Source organism: Diospyros lotus, chromosome 14 (assembly GCF_014633365.1).
Source record: "Diospyros lotus cultivar Yz01 chromosome 14, ASM1463336v1, whole genome shotgun sequence".
Taxonomy (NCBI): Eukaryota; Viridiplantae; Streptophyta; class Magnoliopsida; order Ericales; family Ebenaceae; genus Diospyros; species Diospyros lotus.
The window spans coordinates 33,231,251-33,245,171 of record NC_068351.1 but is presented as its reverse complement, the minus strand read 5'-3'; the positions used below and the strand labels follow the sequence as shown (position 1 = coordinate 33,245,171).

At 40.5% G+C, this 13,921-nt stretch overlaps 1 protein-coding gene across 1 annotated transcript in view; it reads right to left on the bottom strand.

The window, feature by feature from the left end:
- LOC127790966 (callose synthase 10) overlaps window positions 1–13,921 on the bottom strand; it is a 133,399-nt gene that overhangs the window by 62,526 nt on the left and 56,952 nt on the right. The window contains exons 24-27 of the mRNA XM_052320703.1: window positions 12,466–12,563; window positions 12,288–12,369; window positions 12,036–12,196; window positions 11,792–11,912 (exon numbers count right to left, since the gene is read on the bottom strand). Of these exons, the coding sequence (XP_052176663.1) occupies window positions 11,792–11,912; window positions 12,036–12,196; window positions 12,288–12,369; window positions 12,466–12,563 (462 nt within the window). The remainder of the gene's footprint in view (window positions 1–11,791; window positions 11,913–12,035; window positions 12,197–12,287; window positions 12,370–12,465; window positions 12,564–13,921) is intronic.

The following is a 13,921-nucleotide window of genomic DNA, read 5'->3' as shown; positions in this document are numbered from 1 at the left end:
GAAACAAAAAATAGCATGACCTTATTTTCTAAAGTCATTAACAAACAAGAATTTATAAAAAGAATCCATCTGTGTTTATTAAGAAGAAGATCACCAAGTGAGACACCAAAATGTCAATTTCCAGGTAGCAGCAAAAGAAAACCAGTCTTTTTAATGCATGGAATAACAGAAGCAAATTAGACAGCCAAATTTTGTAACAGCCGGCAACAGCAGGAAGCAAGTAATGGTTTAAATTCCACAAAAATCCAAAGAAAAAGCATCATAAATTTGTATGATGATACCCAAAAAACCCAAAACAATACACACACACACACACACACACATATATATATAGAGAGAGAGAGAGAGAGTTAAGTAATGAAAATTAGTTGCCGGAGATCGGTGGTAGCCCTGTGGAGGACCAGGACATTTCATCAGATTTTACAATGAGGCTGAGGCTGAGGCAAGTTGGTTTATTGGCAAAACTCTGGAACTGTCGGCTAGAGGCGGTGACACCAGTATTATGAATTTAATAATTGCCTCGGAGCATGGTATTCAAGAAGAAAGCGCTGACATGGAAAGAGCAGAATCTGAGTTTTCTCTATAAATGATTTTAGTGCACAGTTTTTAGAGATAGTCTTCATATTTGAAGGCATGTGGTGCTAGGGTTGACGTGTTGATGTCTATTGCTTGGCGCAGAAATGGTTTTATCATATCACTTACTGTTCTAAAGAATTTTACCCCTGGTTTGATTTCGTGGGTTATCTTTATTAAAGTTTGTTTGAGGTGGGGCTGGAAATTCAGTAATCCATGTCTTCATCTTTTCCTTTCACTTTCATGGGCAAATGTAGTTGATATGGGAGCAATAGGTCTTTGAGTTCATGTTTTGGTTTTTTAATATTCAGAGCTTCAAGCAACAGGTAAATTTTTGGTCTGGCATCACTTTCACCTGGCTGTATTTCAGTTTCTGGGGATTTCAGCAGCACTCTGCCATTAGTTTCTGTTGAATCCGTTCGTATTGCTGGAGTGTACTGGTGAACTCTATTTCATATTTCTGACAAAATAGTGCGGTTTAGGCATTGGGCTTGTTGAATTCTTGACATAGGTTCATAGTTGTAACGACCCACTCCCACTTACGGGCGCCACCGATGAATAATCGACCAAATTACTCACCCGACAAACCAATAACTGAAGGATCGGACTATGTTTCAATAGGAAACGCCTTAGGTGGACACTAGGCTTCGTCCTACCTTTCACTCCACTCGAAGAATCAGTCCGCAAACACAGTGGAACGGGAACGGGAACTGAAATTCGAGTGAGCTTCACATTTATTCAGCTCGCCTCACAGCAAGGCAAAGATGACCCAGGCACGAAGCTAGCACAACAAACATCCACTGAGTATTAGGGATTTATGGAAACATACCTTTTCGATCCTTACCCGATCCGAAACTTAGCTCCACCAACTAAAGCCACATACATCAAGCAATCTCACAATCACCTATCACACTATGATGATTACCACAACTAGATACATCTACCGCTCAACAACACTTATACATTCACATGAATACATACAGGAGATAATACAATTCACAAACTCAAGCAACAATGCCAGTCGTCACTTCAACCTCTCGACATCATCACTGCTAGCATTCGGACTTACAACATGAGATAAAACCTCATGAGTCAAAAAGACTCAATAAGGGTGCAATGCATAAGTAAATGAAGCATAAGAGAGCATATAATGCAAAAATGCAATGCAACATAGGTAGTCTTCCATGCCCTCATAACCTCCATAGATTAAGGCATCAACCAACCCTTCCCACAACACTAGTCCTCCATATGACCATAAGTACACTAGAACACATATCATGCAAATGTTGACCACTACATGCAACTCATAAAGAAACACTTACAAATGCAAGCAAGACCACCACCACTTGGGGTCATCCCTTACCTGGCTCGAAACCTTTCCTGCCTCAACACGAACTCCAAGCTCTTCTAGGATCACCACCTTCCCGGTCGGACCTAGATGCCACACAAATCCCAACCACACATCAAACATTAAACCCAGGCCTATATTTTTACCCTACACTACAAAACGACCCGCCAACAATTTCCAAACAACCTCAACCTAGGGTCTAATCCAACCAATTCTTCACATTACATTATTCCACATAATGCTAATTACTCAAAAAGAATTAAATAAATTAACCTCAGACATCTGGAGGAGAAATCCGAAAAAATGCCCATACCGACGATACCTGCTGAGCTGCCACCTTGTGCCCAAATCCTAGATCTGAGTCTCGAAATAACATCCAGAAATTTCTCCCAATTTTTATGGAATTTTTTGGGATTTTCCTTTATTTTTTCTCCATTTTTTTTCATTTTTCAAATTTTCTTTTCTTTTCTTTTCTTTTCTTATTTTTCTTTTTTCTTTTTATTTTCCATCATCTTCTCCACACGCGGCCACATGCACACGCGCACCAGCTCGACTGACAACAATTGGTGGCTCCACCGCGATCACCAGCCGACACCACCAACTAGCGGCAGGACGCCTCCGCCGCCAGCGACGCTTCCACCGCAAGCCACCACGGCAAACCAACCTCCCGCGCGCAACAACTACCCCCTGCCGCTTCAGCCATCGCCGCCAGCCAAACCAACTCCAACGCACATAGCAGCATCATCGACCGTTGCTAGCGTTCGCTGGTCACTAGCCGGCCACCTCAGCCTCAGCTACTACTCACTGCGACCACCGCGAGCCACCACTGGTTGCCTCGCCTGTTACTGCTGCTGCGTTGCATGCCTCCATCACTGCCATTTTAGCCACCAATGGCCGCTGCAAATCCAGCCAGCCATTGGCCCCCCGACGGCTCCAGCTCTCTCTCTCACCATTGCGCTCTCTCTCTCTCTCTCTCTCTCTCTCTCCTCTCTTTGCGTTTTAAAATAACAGAGGAAGGAAGCTTCCTGGAAGCTTACGCCTATATATATATATATATACATAATACATATTTAACCATCAATTTTCTCATAATCTCACTTAGAAAATCTGGGTAATTGCATTTGAAGAATTATTAATTGCACTTGGACCCTCCAAGGCTTAAATTTAATTACCCTCAAGCCACCAAAAACCTTAATTCTCCAAAATTAATAATCGACCTATACTCGAAAATGTTGATTTCATACCTGCGCCTGCACGGAACCTTTAATCCACCCGAAAACACTTCAGGGTTGCCTTACTAGCAAAATCGAACCACCCCAAAGATCACCGGAGGTCTCCTACGACTATTCAGTACTGGCACCCATCTGGGCATATACAAAATTTATTCCAAAAATTATTCCCAGTCAGACTGCTTTCAGCGTCATTAGTCTCATCTCTAGACGTTCACCAATCTCATGCCCTCTTCCCCGGACATCCAAGTCCCGGGACATTTCCTGTCGTCGATTCAGCAATTTTATTAATTAATTTCTCGAAATCGATCTTCGGACCTCCCGAACCACCCGAAATCCTTTCCAAATAGCCGAGAATTATATTTCTTCCATCACCATGTAATACGAGGTATTACAATAGTGTCATCTGTTGTCACTGGGGTCTTGATTTTAGCATCTCATTCTCTCTTCAGTTTAGGTTTTCTTGAGGATTCTTCGTTTTGGATAGGATTATTAGCATCACTGCTTCTAGCTGCTTGCTTTTATGAATTAATATAATATAATCAAACGTTCTTTCAAAAACAAAAAGAGGGCCGCACGACCATCTTCCAGAACGAGGAGCACAAACAAACAAATTAGAGGGGAAGGGAGAGTGGGGAGAAGGAAATAAGATAAGCAAGGAACTCTTGGTGATACTTAGATACAAAACAGTCAATAACAATGTCAACTTACCAAGAGTTCAAAAAATGGTGACTACAGTGCACGGGCCTCCCAGCCATGTGAGGGGTCCAGGAGGGTCAACAAAAGTACATAACACTTCATCAGTAAAATATTTTCAGTTACTTATTCTTTGGCAAAAACACAAAGCAAGATTGTTGCAATAAAAATGAAATAGCATGTTTCAGTCATCAGTTCTGGATATTTATCCAAGTAACAGGAAACTGACATATTAGTTCCCATAGCATATGTCAACGTATTACTTTGCGTTGGTCCCATCCACAGTTGTCAAAGGCACAAAGCACAAATAGAAGCCTTTTTGTTGCAAAGCACAAATTTAAAAAGTTTATATACAAATACTTATATATCATTACTTTCAATGTATACCTATTGTTAAATAAGATAAATAAGAGGTATTAGTGTAATTAATTTTAAATACTTGTATGTATATATATACTCTTGTATTGTACACTTTTAGTTGCATATACATTATTTTTCAATGTTCTAAAAATCGGCTTAGGCAGCTGCCGAGGCGCTAGGCGGCCCCTAGCTGTCGTGATTTTGGCCTAATTGGCCCCCTTAGGCACCGGCCCGGCTAATCGGTGCCGAGTGGCGCCTAATTGGCCACAGTGGTCGCCTAGCCCCATGAATCGCCTCGACCGCTTGCTCTTTCTGTTGCGGCGCCTAAGAAGATTTAGGGTTTTTTCCCCCTTACCTATTCTCTCTCTCGTCTCGTCGTCGGCGCTTGCTCTCTCTATTGCCGTCATCGTCGATCGTCTCTCGTCACTTTCTCTTTGTGTCTCAACCTCTCTCGTCGCAAGTCATCGCCGCCGCCGCCGTTGTTGCCGCTTGCTCCCTCTAGTTGCAGTTGCAGTCACCATCGCCGCTTGCAAAAGATTTGCTCTCCCTCTCTCTCTCTTTCTCTGAGTCTCAACTTTGCTCTCTCTCTATTACAACGTTGCTATCGCCCGCCTCTTGTGGCCTAATCCCCTTTATATATGCACAATATTATATATATATATAATATAATAATTTTATTAATATATAAGTATATCATATATATGTGTTTTAGTGTTTATAACTTTATACATATATAAATAGAGATAGATTTATATATATAATCTCTATATATATAATTTATTTATATATATATGTATGTATGTGTATTTGGAATAATATAAATTTTATTTAAATAATTTTTTTATATACCGCTTAGGCGCCTTAGGCCACGGTCTGGCGCCCGACTAGCGCCCAGTGCCTCTTAGAACATTGTTATTTTTACTCACATAACATGGTATCAGAGCCACAAACCCTAACCCAATCTTAGACCCAGTCGTTGTAGCCGACGCCGCCACCGATCGACGTCACTATCGCCGCCGCCATCAACAACCAAATCAGCCTACTCAGATTGCAGTTGTCTCTCAAATCCACCTAGATAGTGGCCATCCAGATCTGTCGACCCCGATCGCAGTTGTCTCTCAAATCGTGCGGCCAACCAGATCAACCATCATTGTTTCTTCCTAGCCGACCCCAGATCCGGCCACCGTTCGTGCCCAGATCAGGCGGCTCCCAGCTTTGCGCGCCCAAATCTGTTGTTGTTTCAGTTCCGGCGGCTCTCAGCTTTGTGCGCTCCCTCCGATATTCTTTTTAGTTCAAATCTACTTCAGATTAGATAGCAGATCTGGTTCCAATTTGCTTCAAATCTATTTAGTTCAGATCTGACACACCAGCCCAGAACAGCAAGTTGTTTTGTCTGTATCATGTCTTCATCTACATCCACAAGCCTTTCCATCACGTCCACAACTGTGACTATTCCCATTTTTCGAGCACACTAGTTATTACTACGCAGAAATTGAATGGCCAAAATTATTCGGCTTGGTAATCTGCGATTGAAATTTGGTTTCTTGGACATGGCCTTGAGGCTCATTTCTCAACGACCATCTCATCTATTCCTGCGGGCAATCAATCTCTTTAGCGACAAGTGGATGCACAGTTACTTAGTTTGTTATGGCAAACTATTACACCGACTCTGATACCTATATTCCGACCTCTTTGTAAGTGTAGTGCTGTATGGAGTCGAGCTCGTGAGTTGTATACGAGGGAAATCACTCGTATTTATGATGTGATTGGTGCCTTGTTCAATCTACAACAGGCTTATTTGGATATGACCATGTATTTGGCTAAGCTCCAAGCTTTTATTACCGATTTTAACAAGTCGATGCTCTTTGATCCAGATATCAAGAAACAACAACAACAGCGTGATCAAATCTTTATTGTCCTCTATCTTCATGGAATTCGATCGAAACTTGAATCCATTAAGACACAGATTCTCGACAGTGCTTCTCTCCCTCCTTTGGCAGGGATATTTGCCAAGCTACTTCGAACCTCTTCTATTATTGTTGATCGTGGCGTGTCCGTACCTAGAGATCACTCCGTCCCTGTTACTACCTCAACTGATCGTGGTCGTTGTCGAGGTGGTGGTCATCCTCGACCCCAATGGTCCTATTGTAATCGTCTTGGTCACACTATAGAGACTTGATATCGCCTACATGGTCGTCCACCTCAGGCAACTAGTACTGCTAACATGGTTGTTGGTGCTTCGAACGGTCAGGCATCTATCACACCTAGTGATTCCTCACCAGTGACCATCTCCGAGGGGGAGTATGCTCAATTCCTTCAGTTCCGGGCAGCACAGCAGGCTACTTCACCTGTCACATCCCTTGCTGACACCGGTAACCCTACTACCTGCTTTACTAAGTCCTCCTCTTCTCTTGGCCCATGTATCTTCAACTCCGGTGCCACTAATCACATGTCTAGTAATCGTTCTCTCCTGTCTCACATTCAAAATCTGCAATCTCTACCTTCTGTTACATTGGTGATGGCTCTCAAGTTTGAGTCATGGGTATTGGCACAGCATCCCCTCTTCCTCCATTACCGTTGTCATTTGTTTTCCATTTACCACAATGTTCCTTTAATTTGCTCTATGTCAGTCAACTCACTCGTAGTCTTAATTGCTCTATAATTTTTTTGTCTGATTTTGTTCTTCTGCAGGATCAGAGGACCGAACAGACGATTGGCACAAGGCTTTAGTCTCATGGCCTCTACTATCTGTCTTCCCCTGTGTCCTCAGTGGCGTGCACGATGACTACTTCCCCACTACAGGTCCATTATCGGCTGGGGCACCCATCTCTTCCTAATCTCAAGAAGATGGTTCACAATCTCTCTAGTATTTCTTCCTTAGAGTGTGAGTCTTGTCAACCTGGGAAACATAGTCGTAGTTCTTTCCCAAGTAGAGTCAATAAACGTGTTAGCTCTCCTTTTTTAGTAGTCCATTCAGATGTATGGGGTCCCAGTCGTGTCAGTTCAAAAGACGATTTTTGTTATTTTGTAACATTTATTAATGATTTCTCTCGAACTACATGGCTATATTTAATGAAAACGTGTTCAGAATTATTTTCAGTCTTCACTACATTTTGCGCTGAAATTAGAACTCAAATTAATTTGCCTATCCGTGTTCTTCGAAGTGATAATGCTCTTCAATATTTGCCTCTCTCATTTCGACCTTATATGGAATCCAATGGGATTCTTCACCAAACTTCATGTCCTACAACCCCACAACAAAATGGGCTGGCTGAACGCAAGAATCGTCATTTAATTTGTCTGTCATTTAATTGAGACAACCTGCACGCTTCTTCTTAATATGCATGTTCCGCTTCAATACTGGGGTGATGCTGTCTTAACTGCATGTTACTTAATTAACCGAATGCCATCTTTTGTCCTTAATCACCAAATTTCTCATTCTGTTCTTTTTCCTCGGGTTAACTTATATTCTCTCCCCCTTGGTATCTTTTTGGGAGTACTTGTTTTGTTCACCATCTTGCCCCAAGTTGTGATAAGCTATCTGCTCGTTCCGTTAAATGTGTTTTTCTGGGTTATTCCCGCCTTCAAAAGGGTATCGTTGCTACTCTCCTCAATTAACTCGATATTTTTGTTTCAATAGATGTTACCTTCTTTTAATCATCTCCTTATTTCCCCTCTTCGTTTGAGGCCTCTAAGTCCGTGTCTACAGGCTTACCTTTGCATGTTCTTTTTCTTAACCTTTCATCATCTCCATCTCCACCGCCCTTTGCCTCTCACCTTGATCGCCCTGATCTTTAGGTCTATCAAAGGCGTCCACAACCTATGGCCCAACGAGCACCGCCTATCGTCGCTAATCCGTGGGAGTCGTCTCCTAACTCATCCTCTGTGCCGATTAGTTCTTCCTCCTTCGATTTGTCGCCTCTGACTTCTGATCTTGACTTACCTATTGCTCTTCATAAAGGTACTCGTCAATGCACCACTTTCGATCCCATTTCAGATTTTCTCAGCTATGATTCTTTGTCCCCTAGATATTCTGCTTTTGTTTCTTCTTTATCTTTGGTTTCTCTTCCTAAATCTGTTCCTGAAGCTCTTTTCCATCCAAAGTGACGGGCTACTATGGTTGAAGAAATGCCTGCCTTACATTCCATCGGGACTTGCGACTTGGTACCTCTTCCCAAGGATAAGTCTATTGTTGGTTGTCGCTGTGTTAACACTATTAAAATTGGCCCTAACGGTCGGAATGATCGTCTAAAGGCTCGCCTTGTTGCCAAAGGATACACTTAGGTTTTCGGTCTTAATTATGGTGATACATTTTCTCTTGTTGCTAAGATCTCCTTTGTTCGCCTTTTTTTTGTCCCTTGCTGCTATGTTTCACGGGCATCTTCATCAACTGGATATCAAAAATGCCTTCCTTCATGGCAATTTACAGGAAGAGGTGTATATAGAGCAACCTCCTGGCTTTGTTGCTTAGGGAGAGTCTGGGTCAATGTGTCACCTTTGAAAATATTTATACAGTTTAAAACAATCTCCTCGATCTTGGTTTGATCGATTCAATTCATTTGTTTTTGAGTTTAGATTAACTCGGAGTGAAGCTGATCATTCTGTTTTCTTACCGCTCTCAATCTGGCAGCCACATTCTTCTAGTGCTATATGTTGATGATATAGTACTTACAGAGGATGATGATGTTGGTATCACTGAATTGAAGGCACATTTTCTCCAACAGTTTCAAACTAAGGATCTGGGTACTTTGAAATATTTTTTGGGTATTGAGGTAGCTCGGTCAAAGCAGGACATCTATATTTCTTAAAGGAAGTATGCCTTGGATATGCTAGAGGAGACAGGATTACTTGGATGTAAGCCCACAGATACCCCTATGGATCCAAATATTAGGTTGTTACTGAGACAGGGGGAGCCTCTTTCTAATCATGGGCGCTATCGTCGACTAGTTGGGAAACTTAATTATCTCACAATCACACGTCTTGATATTTCATTTGTTGTGAGTGTGGTAAGTCAGTTCTTAGATTCACCTTGTGATACTCACTGGGATGCAGTGATTCGTATTCTTCAGTATATTATGGTTGTCCCCGGTCAGGGTGTATTGTATCAAAATCATGGGCACAGTCAAATTGTGAAATATACAGATGCTGATTGGGTAGGATCACCTACTGACAGGCGATCCACATCTGGATACTGTGTATTTATGGGTGAAAACCTAGTCTCTTGAAAAAGTAACAAGCAAGCTGTTATCGCCAGATCCAGTGAAAAAGCTGAATATAGGGCAATGGTCGTAACATGTGAGCTAGTGTGGTTAAAACAATTAATTGAGGAGTTCGGAGTTACGCAGATTAAGTCTATGCAATTGATTTGTGACAATCAAGCCGCAATGCATATTGCTTATAATCTTGTGTTTCATGAGAGAACCAAACATATTGAAATTGATTGCTACTTTGTTAGAGAAAATGTGTTCTTTGAGAATATAGTTACATCATATGTGGGTTCCAACGATGAATTGGCTTATTTACTCACCAAGTCGCTTAGAGGTTCTCGTGTGAATTATATTTGTACCAAGCTGAGCATGCTCAATATATATGCTCCAACTTGAGAGGGAGTGTTAAATAAGATAAATAAAGGGTATTAATGTAATTAATTTTATATACTTGTATGTATATATATACTCTTATATTGTACACTTTTAGTTGCATATACACATTATTTTTATTCACATAACACCTACAAAGAGGTAAATGCAAACTTTAAAAAATCATAAATAACAAATAACCCACACTATTTAACTACTACTAGGGAGTTTTATTGTTTTCTCCTTAGTTTTTTTTTTTTTTCTGGTTATTACTGGTTAATTTTAACAAGTCCATCAAAAAACCAACAAAAATTACATAAGAGCAAAAGGCATGAACCTTGTGCCGAAGCGTGAGTTGCACCTTAGAGCGTAGGTGAGTGCCTCATAGAGCAAGGTGCCCTCGGATGAGCCATAAGCCTAGGCATGCCTTTGATAACTATGGTCCTCGGGGTCAAACAAAGAAAAACAGAACAGCAGCTACATTGCATGGACTCAGTTATTGGTCTCAGATGTGGATACGCATGTAAGCATCAAACTCATATAACTCTCATATCTAGGGATGGATAGAGAGTTTTATACATGGTTTCAGACTGTTTAGTTTTCACATGATTCTGGCTTTCTTGACCAGGCATCCAAACTATTCAATAGAACAAAACTCACAAACTGAGATGCATCCCATGTTTGCTGAATCTAAAAACCATCGTCTTTTCATCCAAAAACACTCTGAAGGGTCATTGAATTAGTCGCTTAGTGCGGCATATCATTCACAAGAGGAATGTTTTGTGCCATTCCAACCAACAGTATAAGGGGAGAATGAAATTTATACTCTTAACAAGATCCAAGGAAGTGGAGCCATTATCAAGGCTCAGATTTTTCCCCTAATATGGCAAAACTTTTAGCATATCCAACTCATTTTGGGCATGCTGACAGATAAAAGGTTCCTAGAAAAAAAGAAAAACAATGACTGGATCTGCGCAATAGCTGCACTTCTACAACTTGTTTTCATTTTGCCTTAAGCTTCCATTAATACATACCAGCTGGCTTCTTGCCACCATCTCACCAACATTCATACCATTTGGCTTCACCCTAGGATCCTTACTAAAGCTCCATTAGTCTCAACCAGTTGGTCCACCAAACCCTGATTCAGCATCATGTGTTCTCTGGGTCCTGGTTAAGCCGTTAGTCCCTTGTGTGGGGTAAGTCAGCAATGTCACGGTGTGACAATGATAATTACCTTGAATCAGTGAGATTCAAGGGCAGAACAGAGTAAGAGCAAAGGGGGAGAGAGAGAGAGGAAGACGAGAACAAAGAGAACGTAGAGGGAGAGCAATTGAGAGAAGTTCTATTGATTTTCCATACCTCTCCCACAAAGTTGGAAGAGTTAATATACTTGCTTGGGTGGGTGCGGATGCAGCAGATCACGCCCCCTTTCAGCGGTTACAACAGATTATTTTGTCATTTTCCTAAAGCCTCACACGTGGCCCTTTGATTCTAACCGACTGACAGCTGGAAATTGAAATAAAATAACTAAAACAAGGGAATCACAATGTAACAGAAAATAACAATACTAGCAGTAAAGCAAAAGCAAAAATTTAAAATAGCATAGCCGTGACAAGCAACAATGTCCCATTTGTGAAGTGTCCAATTCAGATACTTCACTAATTTAGAAAAGTCAATGTAACAAATATCAGCAGTTGACAAAACTAAAAATGGAACTCATGATTATGCTTTCATAGCAGATCTGGTGTCTTTTTCTTCTTGCTATACTTTCTTTTTATTTTATATGGGGAGAGGGGGCAGAGTTAGAGGTCACAGAGAATCAGAAGCATGTACCGGGAAAGAGAATGGAAGCCACCAAAATAAATTGAGGAATAGGAAGAATCAAGCACAACCAAGCACATCATATATCAACAAACAAGAGAAGAAAGGATAACAGATCAAATGCATTATACGAGTTTTGTTAGATACCAGCAAGAAAAAATAAGATCACACTAAGCAAAAATTACCAGTAGCCCAGTCAATGCTGTAAATCTGGATACCACCAGTGGAAGCTTTTTAAGAGATAAGGTCATAACAAGTGAGCCTTCCTGAATACTACTGTTGATTTCACGAAAGATCCTTTCAACCCTATCAAGACATAGTTATAAATTAAAAGAGAAATTTTCAAAATTGCACCTTCCACATCGCATATTCAAAATGTAAAAATATATCTCCTAGGTTTCCTTTCAAGAATTGTATGGAGATCCATACCAAAGCCTTCCCTCGCCATCAACCATGGAATATAAAATTTTTTCAGCACTATAATAGCACTCCTGAACAGCATATGCCATGTATTCATCTTTGCATATTCTATTCCAAAGATCTGCTTGTGTGTCTTCACAGTCCAGAGCTAAATCAACTGCCAACAAGATCTGCAATGTATAATTTCAGAACATAGGAGGAGGCTGGTAGTACAATCTGTGGGTAAGTATGTTTGAGAGGTTTAGCATTAGAAGGTTGCACCTTACTGCTTAGAAGAAACAAAGGCCACTGAACTAATCTTAGACTGCCAGTGTTGCTAGGCATAGAAAGCAAGTCCATCTCCCTAAAATTTTAAAATTCACCCAAAATCAACAAAGTTGATACAAAGCTAGCACAGACATGATTTCTTAAACAAAATAGATGCCTCCACTGGTATTACCGGTTGCTAATGTAATCCTCCTCACGCAAGCTTTTGATTATCTCATTCCAAAATGGGGAAAATAATGCTGCATATGCCTTGTTGTTTTCATGAGAAGCCTGTGACAGAAACAAGTACTAGCTCAGAAAATAAATTAAAATTATATGTCATAGGAGAGCTAGAGGGGAAAAGTCAAAGATAGAATACAGGTAGTAGAAGAAGGCAGCCACAGTGATAAGACGGTACTTCAAGTATGAAAACACACTAGATACTTCTCATTTGTACAAGAAAAAAAGGGACCTCAGCAACATTATATATTCATCCATTAAACAAAATAGATATTATTTTCTTTTCCAATATATTAGGAGACGGATTAGAAAATCGCAACATTCCCTTAAGAAGGAATGAGATAGCACTAGTGGTAGTACAAATATTTATTTTGAACTCTGCGTGCTGTTAAAGATCTCTTTCAATATTTTTCACACCAGAAAATCGCAACATTCCCATAAGGAGGAATGAGATAGCACTAGTGGTAGTACAAATATTTATTTTGAACTCTGTGTGCTGTTAAAGATCTCTTTCAATACTTTTCACACCTATGAATAGGGAGAATACCTCAGTTTTTCCCTTGGGATCAAATAGTCACAGCAGAGGCTGGAAAACTTTTAACTCTTCAATCCCTCCTTTTTTCCAAACTCAGCCAATAAAAGTAGCATCTAAGCATTTTTCATATGAGCTAGAAGTATGGAAACCATGGATTACTCCCTGAATCTCTTAACCAATAACAGGACAGAAATGCTAGCAAAAAGATTTGGAAAAAAAAAAACGTATACGCTGGGAGCCTAATCACAGCTAATACTATTAATATCACCCTAACAGCACCCTTAGAGAAAGCTCTCTCCAATCTTTATTCCCACCAAAGAGATCTAAATACTAAATAAACCACGAATAGTTGGTATCTACTCTCCTCCTTTGCATAAAGCCTACTACCCACAATTTCTGAAGGAACATCTTCTTTCTTCATGATCACCAGCCCTTCAAACTTAATGGGACAGATATGATAAGAATTTCTATAAGCATTAGCCATTTAGTGAACAAATTGGTGTCACTAACTACTCCTCTGACAAAAGTGAGTCCAGATTATCATTTCCAACTAATCTCTTCGAGAATAGGGAGCTTCCCACTTCCCTTTGCTTAGCAATTTTATAAAGTTTCTTCTTTAACAAAAAGAGAATCCCTCTCCTGTGACTTCAAGCATTTCAAGCTCCTCCAAAAGTACATCAACTCAAAGGCAAATATTGGCTAAACCCACTTTATTCCACTTTCTAAGTCATTCTTTAAAAGTTAAGCTTCTTCACAAGACAAAAACCTCAGGAATCCACCACCTCATAAATAACCCACAAACTCTTTACTAACTCCAGAAAGCCGCCTTCTCAAATCTAGAAGGTGGACAAAACCTAGGGCCACCACAATCACT